This window comes from Diadema antillarum, unplaced genomic scaffold, assembly GCF_040938485.1.
Source record: "Diadema antillarum isolate AM-2024a unplaced genomic scaffold, OU_Dant_1.0 seq00000082_RagTag, whole genome shotgun sequence".
Lineage (NCBI taxonomy): Eukaryota > Metazoa > Echinodermata > Echinoidea > Diadematoida > Diadematidae > Diadema > Diadema antillarum.
In genome coordinates, this window is record NW_027271175.1 from 2369410 (window position 1) to 2396861 (window position 27452).

General features: G+C 38.5%; 1 protein-coding gene across 1 annotated transcript in view; it reads right to left on the reverse strand.

Annotated features, from left to right (window-relative positions):
* Positions 1-20785, reverse strand: part of LOC139726308 (ARF GTPase-activating protein GIT2-like) — an 81799-nt gene extending 61014 nt beyond the window's left edge. Inside the window, exons 1-3 of the mRNA XM_071637376.1 lie at positions 20685-20785; positions 18019-18155; positions 11713-11825 (exon numbers count right to left, since the gene is read on the reverse strand). Of these exons, the coding sequence (XP_071493477.1) occupies positions 11713-11825; positions 18019-18155; positions 20685-20739 (305 nt within the window). The 5' untranslated portion in view covers positions 20740-20785. The remainder of the gene's footprint in view (positions 1-11712; positions 11826-18018; positions 18156-20684) is intronic.
* Between the last annotated feature and the right edge of the window lie 6667 nt (positions 20786-27452).

The following is a 27452-nucleotide window of genomic DNA, read 5'->3' on the forward strand; positions in this document are numbered from 1 at the left end:
CTGACCTCAGCATAGGCACGTCAAATTGGGGCACGCCCCGCGATCGGTGGCCTGGCCTGGGAAAGCAGCTGGGAAAGACATGCGTATGCACAGTACATGGGAAAATGGCACAGGCCAGGGTAGCTGGCTGGCCGGGCGCGCACTTTTTCACGTGAACCGGAAAGGCGTTTAGATGACGTCACTCTAAACGCGTTTAGAAATGCTGTTGCGTTCATGCTTCCCCGTCACATGTAATTAGTCAGAAACGCTGATCGTAAGCGCACCTTTTTGTGCGTTTTGGATCGGCATTTTGAATCAGCGTTTCTATTGAAGTGAGCATGAACGCAACAGCGTTTTGCACTAATCACGTTTCAAAAGCCTAATTTTGGCCTCCAAAATGGAAGCATAAACGCACCCTTAGTCAGACAACAAAGTGCAGCATACATGTAAATACCTATCCGACTGAGTCATGCACAAATGCTGTTCATCTCGCATCTTCACCACCTATTACACTTATTAAATACTCTTCACACTGGCAATTTCTCTGTGACCTCATCCATCTGACCTAGATATGTGTATCAGGGTTGACAATCAGGGTTGACAATCATACTATCTTGAAAAGATCTTGTTTTTATCAACATCCTTCACAATTGAAGCTGATCTCACCCTTTAAGAGAAGGGGTGGGGAACAGTAACATTGACAAATAACTTGAAACTCCTAATAAGGGGGGGGGGGGGGAAGAGTTGTAAAACTCTCAGTCAAAATTTTGTGTGCTTAAATGTACATGTATGTAATACAATGTATCCCCCGTAAATTTTGCTTGATACTGAAATCAACAGAAACATTTGTTTAGAGGCATGTTTTATCTATAAAAATGACATACAAATTATGATATGATAATCCAATCAAAATAGTTTATACCACAATACAATCTGAATGTTTCGAATGATCAGCCCAGGGTGGTCCACAACTTTAAATTTTAGCATGTTGCAATCTCAGAATCTGAGAATATTGCAGAAATTGAATATGCGCGGAGCGCACACGATGAGTACGTAGTACGCAATATTTTGCTGCTTATCTCTCTTTGTGCTGCTTACATTCAATGTTCTCCCTCATGTTTTGCACACAAACATCTAAAGTACCGGTACCTGGTAGTTTGATGTTTCTTATGTTATGCACATGTTTTGCACATTTTTGAATACTTTTACTTTGAGCTTGTTGCAAATTCTTAAGGATGTTGCATAGCATGTTGCTGGCTTTTTAGGATGTTGCACAAGAATTTTAGCATTTTGCAGCGACATGCTAAAACCCCTCGTGGACCACCCTGCAGCCTAAATTTCAAATGTACAAATTAATAGGCCCTACATGTACATGTATTAAGTTTAACACCTTTGAGTCAGGGTGTTCTGTTATCATACTCAATTTTACCTTTCATAAAACCCTAAACACTTTGAAATATGAATCAAAGTTATGATTGAATTATGATTATATAAGCATTTCCGTTACTAAAATCTTGATTTGAGACCTCTGCAAAATCTTTGAGTTTCAAGCTATCATGGCAACTAAAAAATTACTATGAACAGTAGAACTACATAAAGGGGCCTGGTGACATCATAACTTGGTACCTGTAGGCATATAAAACATTTATAACCAAAACTAATAGCCAAGTACAGTACATGTTTTGTACATCATGATGTAATGCGAGCAACAGAATTTCATTATTAATTGAGTGGACATTGTGCGCAAATGTATACCGTAAAAAGAAAACTGCACTAGCAGCATTTCACACAGACTCTCCACATTCACGATGACTTGCATTACAACGATAAACCATACAGCTACTAGCTCCATGGATAAACATACATGTCGTACTTAACAATCTCTCAGGAAAAAATAAAGAGAGAATAAAAAAAAATAGAGATTGACATACACTGCAGGCATATGATACCAGTGTACGTCTCCATGGCGAAGATCATCTTCCAGCACTGGTGTCTGATGTCACTGACACATCAAGAAATCGGAGCAGGAATGCTATGTGATATCCTATGGGGGAGTGCGGATTATCAGACTTCCTGCAGTATAAGGGTGTCTCGTACAGCGGGGAACGTGTGAAAAACTAACGGATCTACAGTGTAATCTCCGCATCTACTGACATCGGCCCACGCCTTTCGCCATCGTCTGCCCGGTCCCATCTGGACATCGCATAATCTGCCCATGTCCACTCTCACCTCAAGACTCCAGATTTACTACTAATTCTAGTTTTAAAACTATTTTGTAATCTTTTCCTTTGTTAATACTTCAATTCAAGAAGTAACAAAATCATCAACACTATGAATAGAAATGATGGAAATATGATAAAGATAATAGTTTCTACCTTTCTTCACAACTTTGACAGGTCATCCAGATGAATTAAGTTTGTTTAAAGAATTTTTTTTTTCATTTTGATGGATAACAATAAAAAACTAGCTGCAGAAAGTTAAGCCATCCCTGATTAAGAACCAGGACTTTGACTCACACTTACAGATATTTACTTGGTATTCATCCATGACCAAAATGTTGACAGACCTGTCACTATAGTGTCAGTACCTGTATATACAGTCAACACCCAGTAACAATGAATACTCAGCAAGATCAAAGAGCACCTATGGGTGAAGGTTAATGTAGAAGTACGGTACACACATATTGATTGATACAGAGTTTATTACTAGAGCATTCACATGTATGGACAATGTATCCATATAAAACTCGTGATATCAAACATTGTACATTTCCTACAACTACAAAACCCCCTGCCCAAACAACATCCCACCCCATCCCTCCTCCCACCCCCCCCCACCCCCGAAAAAAACAAACACGCCAAACACTCTACATTTGTACATTGCTGTGTCCAAAATTTCCATTATTTTCAATTACATGATACAAGCTGTAGTACAGAAACTATAATGCATACATAATATCCCAGCTAAGAACTACAGTATCTTGGCTGTCATATCATACAAGTATAGTATGTACAAAATGTACACTCCCTTGTGCAACATGCCACTCATAATATAGTGTTCTATCCTGGTCATGACCTACAGGCATGTCTGCACAGCATCTGACCCAAACTATGAGGGGAAAACATACACACACACTAACACACACACACACACACACACACACACACACATACACACACAAACACACACACACAAACACACACAGCGAAGCAATTGAAATATAAACAGCAAGTAAAACTGAGGCAAACGACATAAAAAGCAGAAAACAAAACAAAACAAAACAAAACAAAACGCAACCAACACAACTTCTTGTCTAAGCCTTGGAATCCATTTTCTTTTTACCTCATCAAAACCCAATATCGCAGTTTCCTTTTCGATTTAGCGAACCGCGGATTGTACACTACTGTTGCATGCAGGAAGAGAAAATTCATGGAAAAGACTGCAATCCACAAGTTGATTTACCTTCCTTCCTGTAATCACAGCACAAATCTACTCCATTTTTGGCAGCACAATATCAGCTTGTCATGCTTGAGATCCCTTTATAGTGTAATTTCCCTCATCTGAACAAAAATATTTGTATGATGACGAAAGCCATAAGTACAATAAACTGGGGGAAGAACAGCCCTCTGATCCTCACCAAAAAAAGAAAAGAAAAAGGGGGGGTCTCCATTATGACATCATACAAAATTTTGCAATCCAAGTTGTCATTTACCTATGATGTGTTACAAGTTGCTGCCTTTACAAGTCATCATTCTTGTCATAACAGCACATTTTATCAATGTGCTGAAAATAAAAACAAAAACAAATCTTGAAAAGCCAATCTCTGTACTCACTCATTTTGATTAGGTATTTGTACAAATTCAATTAAAGTGACACTTAAATTAGACTTGATTTTGAATTAAAAAAGCAAAACAAAACAAAACAAAGCTGAGCTGTTGGCTTTCCTACCAGCAACATTTACTCTACAAGCAACTTACACTGTAAATCATTGCTTCTCATACAGATCACATGGATACAGGCGCTCCCTCTATATAAACACACACACAATGGCGCACAGTCAAGCACAAAATGTAGGCCTACACTACAGACTGCATTATACAATAGTTACGTTCAGACGGGAGCCCTTAACCTCGAAGTTAGGAAACTTCGAGGTTAGAGCTTGTAGTTAGGGACCGTGAAGACGCACTCGTAGTTAGCAAACCTCGCGGTTTGCTCGATATTTCGAGCCACGAGAAATCTTATGGTTAGCGCTCTAACCACGAGCCGCGGGGGGTCCCCGTTCGTAGTTAAGCACCGTGTTGACACAAAAAACAACGAACTCGAAGTTAAGAGTGACCTCGCCGTAAACTCCAGCCCCCCCACAATTTCCCTCTGCTTCCGGGTCAACCTCCCAAACGTACACCACAAATACACTACACATGAAAAACCTATGACGCACGACACAACAACATCATCTTTTCTTCCCATGCGCTTGATCTCTGAAACTGAACATGTCGAACTCGCTACTGTATTCTATATTCTTCTCCGACGCTAAAAAAGAAATGTTTTCGACGAATATCTTCATAAAGGCATAAAGTCATCAGTGCAGTGCTATCTCTGCATATCATGACAGAGAAAAAGAGTACCTGTAAGCGAGTCCGACAGGGTTGGACTAAAGAATAAATAGACGCCTTGTTAGCAATGTGGGCTTAAACTTCCGGTTTTGTGGTTTTAACATCGAGTGGGACCCACTCGTAGTTACGGGGGGCAGAAGCTTAACCTCGAAGTTTCGTAACCTCGAGGTTACGATTCGTCGTGTGGACACACGTCGTAGTTAGGGGGCAAGAGCTAAACCTCGAGGTTTCCTAACCTCGAGGTTGGGGCCTACCGTCTGAACGTAACTATTATTACAGCAAATACAGAACTACCACAGTACAGGGTAATAGTCTGAAGGAACAAATTCTAAACAACATTGCCATAATGGCAGAGCAGAAAGAATCAAATTGTCTCTCAAAAATAATGTTTAATGCCGGAAGTCATGCAATTTGGCTGAGAGACATTGATGAAAAGCACTGTCATATTATGCCCCCCCCCCCCCTCCCAATCACGAAAAGGATCACGGCAGCAAAGCAAATCAGGAACCTGTACAAGTTTGGTTCGTTGATGTAATTTCCTACTCTGCACTTCCTGACTGGATTGCAATGTACAATAAAAAATACACATATTACTTTTGACTGCTTTTTCTGTCCCCCCCCCCCCCCCCCCACACACACACACAAAAAACCCAGGTCATTCCTGTGACCAATCTGGACCAATTCACTCCCTAATACATGACTCACATTGAGGGATCTTCTTTATCATTATTATTCTTTGTTTCTGCCTACCAATTCTATGGCCTCCTGTAGTTACATCAAGGGGGTACTAGACGATAGTACCTCCTTGGTTACATATATGGTACTGACAAATGTGGACACAAACAGACAGTAAACCAACAAACAAGAATGGAAACCGCCAATCCATGATATTTGGCATGAAATGATGGATAAGGAAACGTCTGCAAATCTCACAGAACCAGTGACAAATCTATTTTTTGTTTGGGTCTGTTTCTCCATTTTTGTTGTTGGTTTTTTTCATATACAATGTACTTATCACCAGCCATGGGTTGGCTCAGACCCCAACCCACACAGTTTCATGTCCGGTTCCACTTTATATAGCCCTCTGTCCCTGGAACTCTGCATGACTGCATTGATTACTCAGTCCTGAAATTAGTGATGCGATGTTAATAGCAGAACACAGGTGTGGTAAGATGAAGCCTACCTGCACTGTGTATCATATTCTGAACGTTTTTTTTTTTTTCACTCCCATTGTATATCATTCGGATATGGCAATGTTTGGTCCATAACCTTTGTAAGCTTTTAATTACAGAGACCTTTAACATGAACAGCTGAAAAAGGGGCCTTCTTTTGTTTAACTACCTCTGTTTTCCCTTGTGTCCAACATCTATTCTGAAGTAAAGTCTTTGTCAGTAGAATTTGACATAATGAATGTTATGTCTGAGATAGTATTTTCTTCTACATAGTTCTTCTTTTGATGTTGTTTTGCTTTGTTCCATCTTTTGTTTTTGCAAGGGCTTTTTTATTGATGGATAGAGGATGAAAGAACAAATATGCACTCTAAAGATGAGAAGAGAGAGTGTATTCATAGAGCTGTAAGTTCACTGTCAACAAAATATTGCCATCTTGAAGGTATTATTCACCATTTGCAGATGAAACAAAAACCCAGCTTTAGTGCTTGAAAATAGTTCTAAAAGGTGAGTAAGGGATAGAAACAACCAATGCAAACATTTGATTCAGTATAATGAATGTTAAGTATTAGAAAATGTACAAAATGCGAACAATAAATGTAATAAAAATGTTTCTAGATTAATCCATCTACCGTTATGGTTTGTTGAGATAAATAGTGATATCTCCATATATTTTACATTTTATTGCAGAATTTTTATATGGTAGGATGTTTTGTGATACAACTGACCTACACATATGTATCAAATGTAATATCTCAAACATTTAAATCACTGCTCCCAATGGTAAACAGTACCTTTAAAGTGAAAATCAGCTGTCCCTTCTATTTGGACACTGAGGCAGTGAAAGATCTCTCCAGACCTTTGACCTTTAACAAATGATAAGGAAAAAAGACAAAGTAGAAAAAAAAAACCTCCTGACATACCAGCCAGCTAATTACCTTGCCCATCCTCATCTCGGATGATTCTGACATTGACATTTTTAGATAGGCAGACGATCAAGCGCGTGGCTGACATTCCGTTCCGCCGACAGATGCCGGCAGAAAGAACTTTGCAAACTCTTTTACGAGCAATCCATTCCCCGCATAGCGATGAGAGTTTGCTTGATGGCATTTAAAAAAAGAAAAGAAATGGTCTTCCTTATTAAGGGTGAAGACTACCATTCACTGGAAAATTCCATGTCAGCAAAGGAAAAGGTTAATCCCAAACTCTATCTTAAGCCACATGCTAAAATAATTATAAGTTTTCATGATTACAACGATAGTCATCCTCACAATCCTAACATTAAAATACAGATGAATAGTAATAACGCAATAAGTATCACCTCAAAATCTAAATAGTTGCAATAACTTTATAATTATATAGAATGTAGATTCACAATCTATTATGAACAGGTCAGGTGTAATACAATGTATGTGCAGGGTACATTTGTCATTCTTTTTGAAAGACAGATATTATGCAAATATTTTTAAAATGAAAAAGCACTGGTGAAGAAGTTAAAGAAAATATTAAATTGCAAGTGACTTGCTTTGCTAGCACCATCACAAAGAATGGCAAGTGAAAGCGTATAAAGTCAATGTCAATATCCTAGAAATATTGACTGCTTTGAGGGGCAGAAATCATGTGAAATTTCATAATGCACAAATATGGGTATGCAGGCAAAATATGTTTCCTTACACACACTTTACCCAGCCTCCTTCACTAGTAGTCTACTGTACGTGTGCAAGATATACTTCACTACTTTAATACTGCGGGGCCATGTAGCAAAACTAGTGACTGCCCCTTTGACCAATCAGAGGCCAAGAAACTCCTAAAACCTATAAAAGAAAGGTATATAAAGCACACTATCTACCTTTGCACAGGAAAGAATACAAAGAAGCCTTGTTTTAGATTGAAGACGTAACACTCAGAGGGACACGCAAGAGATATATTTATCATGGCAAGAGCTGGCCTGAGCAACCAAGATCAAGGGAACTTGGATGGAGTCATAAAGTATACATCATCACACAAAATTTGGCCCTGCTCATGTTACTCTGTAAATATTCAAAAGAGTGCAAACTTCCTCATACAAGATATCAGCATGCACAGTCTCTGTCTAATGTTGAAAATTTGCATTTCACTGCATTGCAACAGCAGGCAGTTGTTGGCACAAGATTAAAAATGCAGGCATGACGTCTGATAATTCATTGTCAAAAATATGGTATTTTACTGTGCACTATGTAGGAAATTGATGTACTTCCTTGTCAAGTTATTTCTCTTGGCTTCGGGATGCTGTGTAATGCATGACACCCCCAAGGTCATCTGCACAAAGTTCTTTCTCTTTTCAAAGGCTGAGTGATCGTAGATTTAAAGTGTGAGAGGGTGCATGGCACACTTGTATGTATGTGCATTGATGTACACCAGCGCCTGGCTTTGGAATACCCCTCACTCTTGCAGAGCTCCTGGGTTGAATTGTAGGGAGACACTCTATGATTTTCAAATCATCCAGAGTTGAAGGCTGTACATATGAAATTAATCTGCCACTTATAATCAGCATGCTGATAGTTGAGAGCACTTTTGTATAAATGTTGTTTATTTCTGAGACACAAACTTGAGCCAATACACCAAGTTCAGCCCAATGGTGTACAGGTGTGGTCTTTCAAAACTCATCAGACAGTATCTAAGTTCTGCATTTTGTTTTTGTTTGGGGATTGATTTTGTGGGTATGAGTGCATGCCTCATGTTAGTTGCACAACCCAGTGACACTAGAACACACACTCTGCCTATGCATAATTGATATAACAGTTTCTTTTGCGGTTTGTATTTTGTATTCCTTTATTTTTTGCTTTAAACACTGTTCTAGGCATTGAACTCACAGTCGCCATGACCAACTTGCTCACTTTGATCTACCTGGGGTAAGCACATTTCTGAATTCTACTACTATGTAAGCTGATGGCACACTTTTTCACACTGAACCAATCCTTCTGCCAATCACTATACTGCACAGAGAAGAATGGTAGGCCTATATGGAGTGGACGTCTTGAGATGAACCTATATGGTCATAGTCCGCCCTATCAAGGAGCCACTGATGTGACATATTATGATATCAAAACTTTATGGCCTGTTTGAGAGAGTATTTCTACAACGTACAATGTACGCCACTTCTGGTGCCATTCCAGATGGTATGCAGGACCTGGCACATCAGTTATCTTCGATCCTGTCCACTATTAATATAATACGATGGTAACCATCTATTCATACATACTGTATTTTGAGCCAATGAGCTGTGAGTAAACTTCTTTGACAGGAAATTCCCCCCCCCCAAAAAAAAAAAAAAGAAAAGAAAGGGAAAAATAAATGGTGAATCCCACGGTTAAGACATCAAACAAATATCAACGTACAGTCAAACCTGCCTTAGCGGCACCTGTCTATAGCGACCACCTGTCTATAGTGGCCACTGAAAAATTCCCCCGAGAGAAAATCCCTGTTAAAGACCCTGTGTATAGCGGCCACCTGTCTAACGCGGCCAGCGGCCACAAATTTTGTTTCCCACGGTAGATTTTAACCTGTCTATAGCGGCCAAAAACCCAACGGAGCCGTAGCTGAGCCGATAATTCAGCGTGTTTTTCTGCTTTGTAGCCGTGCGGGCAATGTTCAGTGATCGCCACCGCTGCATTCATCCCTTATTCAGTCATAATAATGCACTAGTGTTAATGTAACAGTTATGCTTTCTTCACGACAATACACATACTACTGTGCAACAATTTCATATACACCGACATGAAACACACGGTGTGTGCATACGTACATACATACATGTACTTGTACACTGTAAAAATATCGGTGTTAGATTTAACACCACGGGTGTTAAATCTAATACCGATCAAACTTCAATAAAGGACCACACCCACAGGTGTTAAAAATGCACTGTGATGGTGTTGAATAGTGTTCACTTGACACTTCGTGGTGTTAATTTGACACTGTACCTGGTGTTATTTTGACACTGTACTGGTGTTAATTCAAAAATGACACCACATGGTGTTGATTTGATATTTGTTGGTGTTAATATCAATGGTTTAACACCCGTCCAGCTTCAATAAGAGACCACACCAGCTGGTGTTACTTTGGTGTAAATTTATTTTCACATTTTTTCAAAAATCTAGTATTTTAATGTAAAATTCTTGATCGTCTTGTTTAAATCAAAAATCAACAAGAAGTGCAGTAACTAAGAAACTCTTCGAAAAACAGTTTAAAATTTGGAAATGACACCCGGAGGTGTTAATTTAACACCATAAATGAGCACCGAAAATGTAACACCAGCTCGGTGTTCACTATTCAACACCGGACTTTTTGCAGTGTACGGAAACAACGAAAATACATGTATACATGTAAGCAATGGACACAAAGTTGGATTACCTGTCTATAGCGGCCACCTGTCTATAACGGCCACCTTTTCCGTTTCCCTTGGGTGGCCGCTATAGACAGGTTTGACTGTATTATATGAACGTTACCATTAAACATGTTTCAAAGAGTCATTCATTGAGGAGTTCAGTTTCAATTTCAATTCATTTAAAACCAAAGACCAATTGGCATTTAAATATTCCTATTGACATTAATTCCATTCAAACCATACAGCAGTAGTCCCATTCACACAAACAAAATAGCGTGATGATGATGATGATCCAGACCTTGAGATTTTAAGACACCAGTTCAGACGGTCAGACAATCCTGCTGATTGCCAATCACGATAATTTGTCAACCAAAGTGCACATGGCTAAAACCTACTGATATGGTGACCCTTGCTACGTGTTTATGCGCTGTTCAATCATGCATGTGTTTTGAATGATGTGACAAAAAATCTCCATGTCTTTTACTCCAGCATTCACACACACACTGCGGGGTGATATATCACGAGAATTCCGATATAATCACAACATTTCTCGGGGATATGGATGGTGATGCTGATTGCGCTATTTAGAGAGATTTTTTTTTGTCTGACATGCAGGCAAAAATCTCAAGATATTGATTGCGATGAAAATATCTTGATTTATATCCCGCTGATAAGCATCAGTGTGAATCCTACTCATGACTCGTACACTGACAATTTTGATGCCCTGGATTTCTACAGTCATTCATTTGAAGTCCTGTTTGATGGCCTCTGTACCATACATCCCACTGGCCACTGCCTGGACCTAGGGCTAGTTTATTATGAAGGCAACATTTGGTAGTGTTTCAGTTGATACAATTGTACTGTAGTTTCATATGCACACACAAGGCCATTTGTGCTTTAATATCATCATGTGTCAGATAATAACATACGATACCTGCGAATGAATCATCAGTACATACTGACAGAACATTTCAAGTGCATAGCCCTTGTGTTTTTGTTCCTTCCTTTAATTGCATCAGTATTGTGAATGCACTGTTGTTGTGTGCACTATTGTCAGTGCTGGGTAGTTAAAATCACATGGCACATAATATAGTATTTTAACACTAGAGTCAGTACATAACAACTGCTGTACTTTCTGGGTCAATGAATGGTTAATGTACCTACATAGTACTGACTGAACCAAAAATTAGCAACATTACGCATACCGCACCCTGTACAAGCGTAGTGTGCCTCAGAGACAAAAAGCAGAAAAATTATCAACGCATCCCTACAGGCACTTATGCCCTCTTGCCAGGGACAAGATGTACTGTATACGCCATATATTTAGCAAGTCTAAATTTTCGTGAGTCGGGACTTCCTGACGATTTTGCAAGTGGTTAAATTCGTGATCATGGATAATGGGACTGAACAGAGAAATGCATACGTGCACGTTACATTCATATCGGGGATCAGAGTCAATATTTTCGCGTGTCTTTAAATTCACAAATAGAATCTGACTCGCGAAATTCGCAAAAATAAAACCCTCGCGAAATATTTGGCGCATATAGTAGCTTGTTTGTATCATGTATGTAGAGACTGCACTTACTGAACAGAGTCCTTCGGGTTGGGCTTCCTTTTGCCGCTCCTGACCTGGGATGGGTCGAGGAGAGAATGCTCCCAGATGGAGTTGGCTCCATTACTCACCAGGGCATGCACCATCTGTAACCATGGAGACGACACAAGATTGGTATTAAAGACATCATCATCCCAGAGTATAAAAACAATACACTAGATAACAAAATGCTTTATTTTTATGTGTCAAAACAGCTGTAAACATTGCAAACATTCCATAACAAATAAAGGAATGTTTGCCATCAAATATCACGGGAGCTGCTAAAAGTATTAGAGGCTGAATAGCAATAGATCAATTTATTTGAAAACAGTGCACTGAGCGATTTACAAAATCTGACAGGCTTGTAACGAGACAAATACAGACATTCTCCGTTTTGAAGAGAGATTCATGAACGTCTCCAGATTTAATGTGGAGACGACAATATGAGCTCCCTCGTGGAGACATGGTATATCCTTGTTTAATATCTCTAAGATTTATAATGTTTGTTTTATGTTAGCATTGTCTGGGGCAAATCATTTGTATAGGGCCCCAAATTTTTCCTCTCTCTCTTCCTTTTTTTCCTTAAAAACAACAACAACAAGATTTCATGGTTTATAATGGGCAAGTCACATCTTTGAGACACTGCACAATAAGGTTTTTACAAGATTATATAAACTAGTATATGAATCTCTACTGCGTTTATCCAAATCAAATCTAACTGGCACAGACATCTGGGGACTTTTCCAGGAAGGAATAACAGTTTTACTGTAAACACATTGATACTGAAGTTTTCCATTTAAGCTACAGAAGTCAAACAAGCAGAAAGAGAAAAGGAAGAATGAGAAAAAGAAACATGAAAACTACTATTTTCTCTATTAATCGTCACGAGAAAATTTAGTTCAACAATATAAAACAGTATTGCATAGAGACAAGTATGTGAAAGCAGTAGCTCAGATATCTTAAGAATACTCTGACAGATACAAGAGGATCAAAGTTTCAGAGTCCTGATACCTCTTTTCTTTATGCCTGTTCAACAGATCAAATACATGTCTTTCCATTGAGAAGAGTTATGAATCCTATAATTGAAATGTTATGCTGGACACAGGCTTGAGAACATGCAGGATTGAGGGCTTTGAGTTTTAACATCTTCATTTCTGCTTTTAGTAGTAAATGTACTTTTCCATTTTCCTGCTTCTTCCAATTTTGTATCCTCTACATTGAGATCTAATGCTTTCTCATGTTTTACTTTTCTTTTCTATCTTTAGTCTTTGCCACTTTCTACATCTTCCTCCTTTTTCTCTTTCTCCTTTTCTTTTTCTTCATTTTTATCTAAAAGTTTTCCATTCTCCTATTTTCTTTGCTTTTCCTGGAGTTCTCTATTTTCTATTTGATTTTATTCAATTGGGAGCTTTTAGAAAATGGAAATATATGGACCACTTTTGTGTTCATGGTCACTATTGAAGTCACAGATTAACATAATTGCAGTTTTGATTTTATTATTGCAGTATGTTCATGTACACCATCCACACAATATGTGGGATATTTGACAGGATACATTATACACTTTCTCTCTGCTGCATGAACCCCTTTAAGAAACATTTCTAATAGTACCCAAAACAACATACTGTATTACACAACAATCAAAAGCATAATTCACCATTTGCAGATGAAACAAAAACCCAGCATTGGTACTTTAAAATAGTTCTAAAATGTGAGTTATGGATAGAAATAACCACCGAAAAAAAAAAAAAAAACTGAATCTGTAAAATCAATGTTAAGTATTGATACAAAATGTAAACAATAGTTAAGATAAAAATGTTTCCAGACTAAACCGTCTACAGTTACGGTTTATTGAGAAAAATACTGATACAGACTACATGTATCTCCTTATATTTTACGCTTTATTGCGAAAATTTTATATATCAAATGGTAGGACTTTTATGGTACAACAGACCTACACATAGATATGCATTAAAGGTGATACCTTGAACACCTTTTTAAAATCACTGCTCCCAAAGGTGAATTGGACCTTTAAGTACAGGACCTAGTACTTACACAAGATACTATGTACTGAAGTAGAGTATGCTACCCTTTTGTATTTTGTTTTTTCACATATACCAGTGAAAATGAAAGTAACTTCCATGACTCCTAATAGTGTCATTGTTAGTGATGTACTCTTCCTGTTTGAATAAAATCCACTGTGTACGTGTAAAAGAAACACAGTAAAAAATAAATCAATTAAAAGAAAATGAACAAATGAACAAATTTGTAAAAACAGAACAAAGTTTCATGTAAACACTAATCTACTCAATATTCTTTGGGTCACATCACCCTGGATTTAGAAACAACAATACGAGGTAATAGGAGGGTGATGCGAATAAAAGCTACTGACTACATGCACAGCAAACCAAACTGTTGGTTTTATATCTTTGTTTTTGGTTTCACTCCCGACTGGCAATGCACTTTCCCATCTCCCCCGAACTTGAGCCCAACGCTGAGTCATAGCGACAGAATGTGGTTTGTCTGCATTCTACTACAGTTATTTGTAAACAATCTCCCCCGGCATGCTCCAGGATCTTTGCAGCGTGTAGAGCACACACGCTGACATCTGAGCTGGTCGTGAATTAAATTCTCCCTTTACTGACAGACAAGACTGACTGTATATATCTCCCTGGGATCTTTCCCTCTCTTTTTCTTCACAGATTTTCAGCTTTCTGCTCTGTTCTAGATTAACAATGAAATCTATTGGCATATCCAACACTAGATCAATCTCATGACACCATAATAAACAGTACATTCATAATTTCACATTGATCAGTGGATAATCTGGTCCCATGTTCATTCCATCCAGTAAACAGGGCTCAACACTAGCTCTGCAATCTTCAAATACAATGAAATTCTGGTGCCCCCTCCCCCCCCCAAAAAAAAAAGAAAAAAAAAAAGAAAAAGAAAAAAAGGAGTGGCTAATAAAAAAAGGAAAGAAAAGGAAACTGAAAATTCCTTTTAGGTTTTCGATGCCCAATCAGGCCACCAAAAAGGAAATTTGGTGGCCCGACATCGACATTTAGTGGCCCTGGGCCATCGCTTACCTTACGTGACCAAGTTTAAGAAGAAAGTCACTCAATCAGTATAACCCTTTCTGTGCCAGGGAGTTTGGACAAAGGGTACAATGCTACTATGGGGTTTTCAATGTCAACAGACAATCAGCATGCATGCCTGTACAGTGACGGGGCGATCGTTAACAGACCGTTAACGATCGCCCCGTCACTGTACAGGCAAGCTAACCTGGAAACATTAAACTGCATATTCTGAAGCAAGTAATTTTTACACAACAATAGATATATAATGTACTTGTACACGAATCCCACAAGGATTGGAACAATCATCCCCCAGCATTCCCACTGATTCCCACTGATCAGTTACTAGCCATCCCCTTTAAACTTCGAGTTTGGCAATGGAGTGTGAACGTAACTATAGTCTGCTTCTCGGATTCAAAACACAAGGACAGGCCCTAATCAAAAATAGGTTCACATAAAATCTATCCTGAGTACATGTACGTAGTTTCTCCTCAGGCATGAGCTTTTGGGAGATTAGCACAAGAGCACAAAAAACTTGTAAAATGTGAATAATGAGACTCGGCAACCCTGTCAACCTTACTACACCTGAGAGCATGCAATGTACTTGAAGTGCTGCTAAAGTCGTGGAGCCAGTCTGTTTAGTAGCTGTGAAGTGGCCATCGAGAATAAGTTAATTTCTACTGCACATGCCCACTCAGAGGAGGCAATTTTATGTTCTCATTTATCACATTCAATGCTAATTCAGCACAGTGGTGTCTATGGGAAAATGTGTGGTGTTCATAGGCACATATCAAATCTGATAGATAGACTGCCACTTGGGGAAACAGATTACCACTTCGGACAGAGACAACCAAATCTTTTATAATACAATTATACATGACTCCATCCTTTGGAATCACCTAAAACCCTCACAAGAGGTCTGGAGGCATGACAAAATAATTTGGATAATATACGATTGTACGCAGTACCTGTTATATCTAATGACAACATAATATTATCAATACATACTTGTAGGACATCATAAAGTTTAAAAAGACATTCTTCTCTACCTGTACGTCTTGATATCATGTACATGTATAATATGTCTTTCTGCATTTTGTGCTGTCTTTAAGAAAATTGTAACAAGAGCTCTTTGTGCATTTCATGAATCCATTTGTGACAAACGGTACAGCAATGATGTCTTCTTTAATATGTTGACAAATGTTTCAAAGAAGGAATATAAACTCTTAATGTGCCAGGCCCAAAACCCCTAACGTGCCAGAGGTTTTTACCTAACGTCAGAACGTTTCGAAACTGGACTGACAATGACATTGAAAACCGCCATATCTCTGAAACTATTGACTGTTTTGAATCGAGTTCCACACAATAGGGCTTTTTACACTTGTAAAATTTTGCTTAGCCCCGGACCAACGGTGGGGCTAAGGGGGGGCCTTAGCCCCACCGTTGGTACGGGACTATCCTTAGCCCACTTTCTGTTTACACTCGTTTTTGCCAAAGTGGGCTAGCCCCACCGATAGTACGGTACTATCTGGCCCTGCAAAATAGCAGGGGTTAGCACCGCAATTGCGGTGCCAAGCAAGTGAGTGTAAACAGAACGAAAAAATAATCCTGGGCTAAGCGACGGAGACGAAGTCCGACCCTCACTGACCAATCAGAAACGAGGTAATCAAGTGCTGCCGGTGCGCGCGTGTACGTGTACAGTACACAGCGTAATTATGAATATTCATGTGGTTTGGAAAGTCCAGGGCTAAGAAATACGAGTGTAAAAAGGTCAGTTTTCTCCTTAGCCCCGGACAAGAGATAGTACGGGACTAATTGGCGAGTGTAAAAAGCTGAAAAAATTGGTACGGGACTAACGATAGTCCTGGGTCAGAGAAAGTCCGGGGTTAAGAAACACAAGTGTAAAAAGCCCTAATATGTATCAAGAAATGTTTGTTCTTTCGCGTCATGTAGTCAGTTTGCCATAATATCTATCTGAACCTGAAATATTGCAGAAATAATTGATACATCACAAAATTATTATAAATTTTTGTGTAGTATGGATAAAAAACTTAAGAGTCAGTTGTGTTTTTTCTTCAATAGAACGCTCCCTTCACTCTGTGAGAAAGTTTCAGAGCAACATCTCCTTAAAGGACAAGTTCATACAAAATTATGTGTGGATTGAGTGAATGTAGAAACACTAGTACAGCACGTAGAACACATTCAGTGAAAATTTGAGGAAAATCAGACAGTCCTTTCAAAAGTTATGAATTTTAAATTTTCCGTGCAGCCATCATTTGATGAGAAGACTGCTATTATTTTGTGATACACACGTGTGCAAGTACATTGTATGTACAGGATACAAAGAAAAAAATAAAGAGAACGAAGAGAAACCAAATTTCATTTTTTAATCAAAAGTACACATTCCCTAGACTTGTTCTACAGACACATGTTAAGGGTAATGTTGTTCCCCCTGCTCTTTAAAAGAATTAAGTCAAGCACTCTTTCACTTTGCCAGAAATCTGAAAATATATCAAAGTCTGCTTACATCTTCTTTACAAGTGTGTATATCACTGTCCTGCAGTGACATCATAAAATGCTGTACAGTAGTCTTATCATCCAGCGAGTGCGGTCATGACACTTTAAAAATTCATAACTTTTGAACAGATAATCAGATTTTCCCGCAAACTTTCACTGATGTGTTCTACTAGAAGTATTGCTGCATTCATTTACTCAATCTACATTTTGGTGAACTTGTCCTTGAATCAGTTTGCACTGAAGCGTGATATCCAGGGGTGTATCCAGGATTTTTTTTTTTTTTTTTTTGGGGGGGTCGTAATCCAAATTTTTGGACCTTTACCTTTGCGAGGGAGAAGAGCGACCGAGTGGGGGGAGGGTGTGGGAGGGGGGTGTCCCCCCTCGCACAGTAGGGAGTTTTTGACTTTTATATCTTAAAATGGGGCCATTTGGTGCATACAAAAGTGACTTTTTCGGCATGGCAGTGCGGCTTAGAAATATGGTATGGCATATTAAAACTAAGTTACGAAATTTACGAGGTTTCTGACAATTTGCTGGAACACCACCTGGTCACTTTTTTCCTGTTGTATAATAGGGTAAAAAGCCCTAAAAAACAAAAATGTCTTTTACAAAAAGTGGACCTTTTGAAAATTTGGGGGGTCGCATGACCCTCCCGACCCCCCCCCCCCCCCCCCCCCCCCTTGCATACACCCATGATATCATTTACCTCATAGAGACTTCTGGGCCACGGCGGGCCATGATGAAGGGCACGGATCTGTGAGATGTGGCGCCCCAGACTTCTGTGAACACTGCAGCACTCATCGCAGATGAGCACGCCCCTGTTCAGAGACGCCCAGCCAGGATCTGTGTGATACAAAGGGACGAAAATCATAAAGCTCATGCATGACTGCCTGCTACAAAAATGTGTACGTATGTGGGTCCTCCATACCAGATGTCTTAGTTTTGACATACAACTGAAGCTGATCTGACATCATAGTGGCAACCAGTAAGTACTGTGTGTGCTGATCAGATTTACAACTCGCATCCAATTTCATGAACAGAATTGCAGTTTTGTAACGGTGGAAATTTTTGTGTATTTCTTTGCGCTCAGTAAATGAATTTTGCATGTTTCTAATTCTGCAGAATAAAAGCAATATTCAGATTACAATCATAATTGCATATCATTTAGTTTTGCTTCAGTATCATGTAGGAAAATTTCCACACCATAAAAATTTCCATACCATAAAAATTTCTATTTTTACAGTACGGAGTGTCCTCAACTCAAAAAATTTATAAGATTCGATTTCAGCAGAGTCCTATTCCAGCACTAACAATCAATGGATCCCTCACAAAACCCAGTTTGTTGGTATACTGGTAATAACATTAAACCATGCACAATTGTATCACACATGACAATGCTCATTTCTCATTTTGCCATTTCAGTTTTCATTACCGATTCAACCACTCACAAAATTGTCTTGTTATGATATTAACAGTGTACTTGCAAAATGTAAGCCACACACAGTATGAGTGTGTCACCAAATACAGAGCAGTGAGTGTATCTTCAAAAAGCTATCATAAAATCTTACATTCCTTGGATTACACAAGTGTATACTGTACATTAAACAAAACGAAGAGTGTACAGTACATTCAGTTGTGGGAAAAATTCATATTGTCCGACAGTTCTCAAAGATTGTTTTTAAAAGCCAAAGATATATTCTTCCCACATTTTTCAGGATGTCAAAGTCGTAAAGGGAATAATTTTCCAACTCAAATTTGAAAAGCTATTTCAGCTGATGAATAATATTTCAAATGGTATCCTGTACACTTCTATGGAAGAAAACTGCTGTACAAAAGAAGTTTGTGTAATGCTCAGTTGGTATAATAAATACATAGCAAATTACAAAGTGATACGAGGAAAATTATTAAATGCATTGTTTGCGTCATCTTCTGCATATCTACAGTGTATCAAACATCCAAATAAAGAGCAGCAATCCGGGGATTGGGGCCGCACAGTTATGACCTTAAAAAGACAGCCATTGATTTTCTATGTTACATAATGGTACTGAAATCACATAATTCAGCTCTTCAACAATGGCACTACAAACTACATTTGGGAATTGATTACAGGTATGAAACTGAGAAACATTGCAGAAAGCAGCATGCAGATTTTGCATATGATTTGCTAGTTACTCAGTACACTGCATGAGCTGCATTTATTGAAATGTGTAATGCCTGGTGTACTGGCATGTTCTTCTGAACTTAGCCAGCAACTGAGGTTGTGAGGAATTGTCAGGGGGTGCGTTTATCAACTCACTTCTAGTGCAGAATTAAGGTTTTAAAACAACTTTCAGGAAATTTTGCCAGTTGATATTCTAAATGCAAGCTGTTTGAGCCAGAAATGTATTTCTGTAAAAATGATAAAAGCAGAGTCGTTTTGAAATGCGTTTATAGGGCTCGGATCTACCCATGCCAATCACTGCCAACTACACATCATCTCACTCTTCAGGTCAAACTGCGCAATGGAGCTGTGCAGTGACAAGGCCTCGAGCCTCCCAATCAACTCGGAACAGAGTTGATATTTAAATGCAACAACTCAAGAAACATGATCCAAAGGCATAGCATATTTATGTAAACATGTTTTGTTAGTTGGCATTGAAACGCATTTCAAACATGAGAAAGTATGCAGCTAGGGTTAGCCAACACAGATAAACCTGATTTCATATTTTGGTGTGAAAACCTTGTCAAACTCAAGCATTTTAGACAATGGTAGTCTACTTAATTTGCTTTTATGCAATCATTAATTCAGCCAACAAGCCCAAGCAAGGCCAAGATGCACCTTTTTAATTGTCGTGTACACTTGACTCCACACCACAGACAGTCTCACAGCCTACTTCTTTTAGCGTTTTAGTACTAACAGTTACAACAGCAACATGTTGTTACAGGAAACATGAGAAATGAGGAAACCAAACCTTTAAAATCAAATGTAGCTCAATATTCATTCTAGTATTCACTATTGAAACTTGACATATGAAAAAGGAAGTGTAACTGCTTGGGAGAAATATCACAAACAGAATCCGTATGTGGATCTAATTAACAGCACTAATACCGCCCCTGGCCCTGCTTTCGTATTCATGATGGAATATACACGCGATACGTATACAGAAAGTCTATGCCCACACTGCACTGCAGGAAAATCATACATGCCTCCATATCGCAGGGGAGCGGGAGAGGAGCGGCTGCCTTCCCCGTCACCTCCCGCATATCGAATCTCTCGTGCCGCTCCCACTGCTCTCGTAAAATATGCAACATTCTACTTCAAGTTTGTTTGACTTTAATGGCTTTGTATACCATCCAAATAGCCTGCATCTACAAGGTATATGTTTCATTTACCTGTTGTTCCACAATCGGCGCATATTTCACCAGGACTTCGCTGTTTTCCTCGCATTTTCTCCCGGTGTCTCACCTGCTTTCGAGTGAACCCAGTGCGGAAGTATGCTGGATAAACCGGAAGTTGTTTTGAGATGTTAGCGACGCGCACACATCTCGTTAGTACGGCGCGCAAGCTGCATAATCAAACCATGAATGGGAGGGTGCAAGGTGTAACCAGTGCTGCAGGTACGAGTACTGCAAGTACTCAGTACTTGACACCTGATGAAATCATACACTTACGAACTTCGCATGTAGCCCTAATTGGCAGTTTCTTGATCATCGCCATGTATGAATAACTGTTCAGAATGGCTGGATAGGCATTAATTGTGCTCAAGTTTCACAATTTGCATATTGTTTGCAAAGACACAGGTTGATTCGCCACGGTAATGGTTTTAGATAGATATCATATATAAAGTAGATAGTCTTATATAATCTTCACTAGCTCTTTTTAATAGCATTACGCAAAAATCATATTAAAAAAAATATATATACATATAAATAAATATTGTGTCGCAAACACACAGGTTGGTTGGCCACGGCAATGTTTAGATTTGATCTGATTTATTTCCGCATACAATCAACTATAAATTGAAAACACTTAAAGGGACTGTATACAGTACTGGTTATGGGTCGTGATTCATGTTTTGAACATTCCTTAGTGAGATCATGAGAAACTCTTATATGATATATGAAAGAGTATGTAATTCTAAGAAGGATTCAACGTTTATTTGATGAAAATTAGTTTTCAAATGGCCGAGATATCCAAAAAAAAGTAATAATAATAAAAGACGACAGGCCACGTCTTTTATTAGAATCTCTTTGTTTCACCTTGTTTTTGGATATCTCGGCCATTTCAAAACCGATTTTCATCAAATAAACTGTTGATACCCCTTAGAATTGCATGTTCTTTGACATCTCATAGAGTGGTTTCTGAATATCTCGCAAAACGTTAAAAGCTAAATCCTCACCTCAACCGGAACTGTACACACCCTTTAATATTTCAAAAGCACAAAGACAAAGAATATCAAGTGCAGTGATTTAAAACGATAGTAATTTATAACATTCCACAAATAGATACACATAAGCAATTGTATTGAGCAGTATAAACAGACAGAAACATGCAATAAGATATATATTATTTTTTAGATATGTTAGAGTCTTATGTTTTTAGATATGATAGAGTCTTATACACGCACTCTTTAGCATTCTGCAAAAATAAAGTTCATATGTTTCATGATCAAAAAGTAATGTTTTCTAAGACCAGACCATGATCATCTGTCCTGCTGATATATTCATCATTGTGAGAATGAACTGAGTTGAACTTGAACGTTATGTAGGCATATAGGGTCTACCCAAGGAACCCGGGATATACCTCGAGTTCATACACCAGTATAGAGTATACAGCAAAGAATCAGAACGAGCAAATAAACTTTCTTGATAGTTACGTAGGTGGCGCCACATCGTCATCTCTCCGTGTGGTCATTAAACTCGATGTCATTATTATGAGGCTGTGGTACCAGAATTCATATTTTACATGTACATTCAGGCCTAAATGTGTGTATTCCAGTCCCATCCATTTAAAAGATGTCAGGATAGCGATCAACTCTTGCTAGAATGGCATGACTTCTCATCGCAACAGCCAATCAGGAAGCTGGATTCTTGTCGCTATGCCATGACACGTGCCATTCCAGCAAGATTTGCTATTACACTGTTATCTAAAGCAACTTTCTCATGAAATAGCTAGATGGGGCTCACAGAGTATGTTCTACAATTATCTGCATACACTCATGAACAGGAACACTTACAAGCAGATTTGTAACACTTTAGAAAAAAAAAACTTACTTCCGTCGTAAATATTACTTTTAAGCCCGAATAAGTAATATAATTATTCCATTGTCTTTCTTCTTTCCATTACATCAAAGTACCTTGACACTCATTCATTAAATGCATTGCATGTAAAAAGAACATTGTTTTCTTTCTGTACCACTCTGTCCAATTCTTTGCAACATCTCCTTAGTGTATAAGATTTTGTTCAATATCTTATCACTATAGTAGAGCGGATAAAACATATTCATCATTATTTTTTTGAAACTATGGATTTTAATTTGCTTTTGAATATGAGAAGAGAATGACTGATAATTACGCCATTAGGAAGAACATTCCAATCTTATAAGTTTTGTTTTTAGCAAAAATAAAATATATATAATTTATATTCTTGCGAATCATAAATGCATAAGGCGGCTTTATCCGGTGTAAGCATGAAATTCGTCGTTTCTTTTCAGCATGGTTGAAAATACTCTGGATGAATATACCAACGTTATATAAAACCAAAAATAAATCACTTAACTTCAATACTTTGTTTGAGAAAAATGGTTTATTTGTATGAGCGAAAAGGCTTCTTGTTAAGAGATAAATTTAGTACATGTATTTGTCAACATGAAAAACAATCGGATATGAAGCTGTTGTCAACTTCTCTGTGGTTATTCTTAAGTGTTATTTTAGCATCGATGTATAAGACAATAAAATTTTCCCGGAGTATCGACCTTGTTTGAAGTAAAATAAAAAGGGGAGAAAGAAAGAAAAATAACAGTCCTTTCAACTTTTGGATTTTTTTTTTTACTTTCCCATGACCATGACATAAATATGTAAGACAAGTCATCCACGTTTACTTTGTTGTTTTTTTTTTGTTTGTTTTTTGTTTTTTTTGCTGTTCTACTTTTACACACCTGCACTCATCATTCATAACTTATGATATCTTTTTCTTTTAGTTCTACTTTTTGTTTACCGCTGTATAGAACGAATCCAGACTACTACCTTTCCTCTTGTCTTTTTGTTTTTGTGGGGGTAAATTGGTCCACAACCTTAATGTTTTTCTCTCTCTTCTTTCTTTCTATAAAACAACAACAACAACCTTAATGTATTTAGAAGCATATCACTAACTTTATGCTAGATTTTTTTAACACCATAATAAATAACTGACAAATACATTCCTTTTTACAATTTCATTGTTTATATACGCTTGGTGATAAAAGGAGGAATTTGTTTCATTCCTAGAGATATTTCATCTCAATGCAGTCATAACACATTCACATGATTGGAATAATCATTCTCTTGCTCGAACCTTCATACACACACACACATACACACACACACACACACACACACACACACACACACACACACACACACACGCACACACACAGAGAGAGAGAGAGAGAGAGAGAGAGAGAGAGAAGTGTAATATATCAAATGTAGGAGTGTTGTTGCTACAAATCCAAGCTTCAACCATTACAGACTTGAGGGAAAACTCCTTCAGTGCTATTCTCAGAATTTTGTCCTAACCGACTGGTCATCACATCCTGTGGTCAGTCTACACACCCTACCTCCCAGTAGCCTAACCTCTCCCATAAACATTTCTGGATAACTTGCCTCCCCATTGTCTACCAGTGTTTCTCCCCATCATCCCCATCATGTATGTGAGTCACTGGTGTCAGTGACCCATGGACTGACAGTGGTCACTATTAACCTACACCTTTATTTTATTCTAATTTGATTCCCTCTATTTTGAATATTTCAATATTGTAGATTAAGCCCCTCCTTCTATAGTATACATGTATTACAAAAGTAACCATGTGCTTTTGAGAGGAGTTTTCTCTTTCACCCTCTTCGGGTAAAGACACATTGCGTTGGTCTCCCTTGCCATCCCTCTAGGGGCGATTTATGGCCGTCGGATAGGGAATACCTATTACATCAAATACTATATCTGTTAAATCTGGTATATTCCATCGTCGCCTGAAATATTATGATTCTGGAGCGAACATTCCGTTGACTAAATAAAGAGGCTGGATTGCACATGTAATATATCAACTGTCATCGTGTTCTTCTTTGTGCTGTCGAGAAACATTACCAATGTAACACCGACATTTAATACGCCATCGAAACACATCGACTAAAATAAAGGTGTTACATTCTGGTGGCAGCGGTGTGTCGATTAATCGAGCACATACATCTGCATGTGGGATTGATCGAGCCCATCTACATGTTATATCGCTCTGGATGTTCCTGTTTCTGGACTGTTAATATATTTATTTGTTTCTCGACTGTGGACCATCTCGAGACAGCGACTCTGCGGAACTGAAATCGAGCCTTTTTGCATTATAAGGCTCCTGCTTGTGGACATCATATATGTATATATATATATATATATATATATATATATATATATATATATGTATATACTATATATATATATATATATATATATACATATATATATATATGTTGATAAGGTAGTCCACGTGTTGGCAAGATAAAAAGATAGGTAACAAAGCTGCAACAAAGTTCATGCTGTATTCACCAACGGTTTATTTCTTCACACAAATTTTCGAGCGTCTCGCCGCCCTTTCTCAAGTGTTGTATCAACACTTGAGAAAGGGCGGCGAGACGCTCGAAAATTTGTGTGAATAAATAAACCGTTGGTGAATACAGCATGAACTTTGTTGCAGCTTTGTTACTTATATATATATATATATATATATATATATATATATATATATATATTCTCCACCGTGGATTGCTCGACTACATTTTCGCACAGTGAACTATCGCTTCTGCAGAATTACAATTGCCCATCACTTCCTTGGATTTGCAAAAGTGGATTGTAATTCCAGCATTTTACTTCGAGCGACGTGATATTTTGCTCCTCAGCCGATTGTATCCTGTTGTGATATCGTCATCGCAACATCGTCACCTGCAGGAATGTTTCGTACAGTTGTATTTCATTTGTAAGCTGTTCGCCAATGCCGGGGAACAAAACTGTGCTATATTGCTGTGGCTGAGCTGTTCTATCGTGGATCTACTTTCATCGCTGATTTGTGCTGTGTTCATGGATTGCGTTTGCCTCCTGCTCTTTGTGAGTCGACCTGTGCTGTACCTGGCTGTGACTCCTGTTCGAACACTGATCAGTCGTCATCAACCAGTGACGTACGTCATACATGGGCTGTCCGGAGCTGCCGATCATCTGCGAGGGATCTGGATGAGTTCTTCTTTTTCATAGTATTTTTTCCTTTTCACTGAACATTAATTAATTTGGACAGACTCTTTAACAAATAGTTGTTGTCTAACTTCTGTCCTCTTTTTATGAGATTTGTTTTTGATGCTCTGGGTGTTGGTACGTAGCTTGATTATACTCTGTTGTTTTACAAATTTTATTTTTGCTTCCATTTTATATGTATGTTGATATTCGTATTTAATTGTAATTGTGTGACGTGTGTTTGCTGATGAAGTTCCTTGATTTTTTTCTTACGTTAATTACGGTTCATGATGTATCGCTAGTTTTTGTATGTCAGTTTATGCTTGATTGGGCATAAGTTTGTTTGATGACTTTCATTTTTATGTTTGCATACGGTGATTTATTTACATCTTCATATTTTTGTTCTGCTCTTCTCTTCTTCTCTTCTCTCTCTCCCCCCCCCTCTCTCTCTCAACTTCTCTCGCTCGTCTCTCTTGTACATAGTATTAGTACTCTAGTAACTTCTCATTCTTGACGTGGTTAAACCGTTACACTTCTAACAATGACCACTGTACACCCCACTCCTACTACATCACGGTTTTCCTCCACCACCTCTTTCACCCCCGCCCCCTCTGTGGATGATTTTAGCACAGTAGTTGAGTCGCTTGCACAATTCCTCAGGCTCAAGTTGGTGATTTGGCGAATACTGTCACCCGTCTTTCCCACCACAACCACCATCATGATACAACCGCTCGACATCGTTCCCCCTCCCCATATTCCCGCTCATTGTCACACGCACATCCTCACCACTCGTCTACATCTCGTCGGGAGGATCGTTTCCGTTCCCCGTACTCCCGTTCTGACTCGCCTACTCGATTTCTTCCTTCATCCTCCTAACCTCTCCCATAAACATTTCAGGATAACTTGTCTCCCCATTGTCTACCAGTGCTAAGTTTCTCCCCCATCATCCCCATTATGTAATATGTGAGTCACTGGTGTCAGTGACCCATGGACTGACAGTGGTCACTATTAACCTACACATTTATTTTATTCTAATTTGAATCCCTCTATTTTGAATATTTGAATATTGTAGATTAAGCCCCTCCTTCTAGTATACATGTATTATAAAAGTAACCATGTGCTTTTGAGAGGAGCTCGGATCCCTCTTTCACCCTCTTCGGGTAAAGACACAAGCGTTGGTCTCCCTTGCCATCCCTCTAGGGGCGATATATGGCCGTCGGATAGGGAGTACCTATTACATCAAATACTATATCTGTTAAATCTGGTATATTCCATCGTCGAGTGGAATATTATGATTCTGGAGCGAACATTCCGTTGACTAAATAAAGAGACTGGACTGCACATGTATATCAACTGTCATCGTGGTCTTCTGTTGCTGTCGAGAAACATTACCAATGTAACACCGACATTTAATACGCCATCGATTAACAACATCAACTAAAATAAAGGTGTTACAAGTAGATCGAAGGTTACATAGACTGCATGATCTTCAACACCGCCGGAAATCTTTTCAGAGTTACGATGTATATAGTGGGTTCAAAGTCTGTTCAACAATGCCAACTCCGAAGTGCACGCAGAAAATACGAGTGCGAGAAAAAAGTCTGCAATGATCCCATTCTATCACAACTTCTTACAGGCTGGTCTGTCTATCCAATCCAACGTCTTCTGTCAGACTGAACAGTTATAGGGGCAGCATC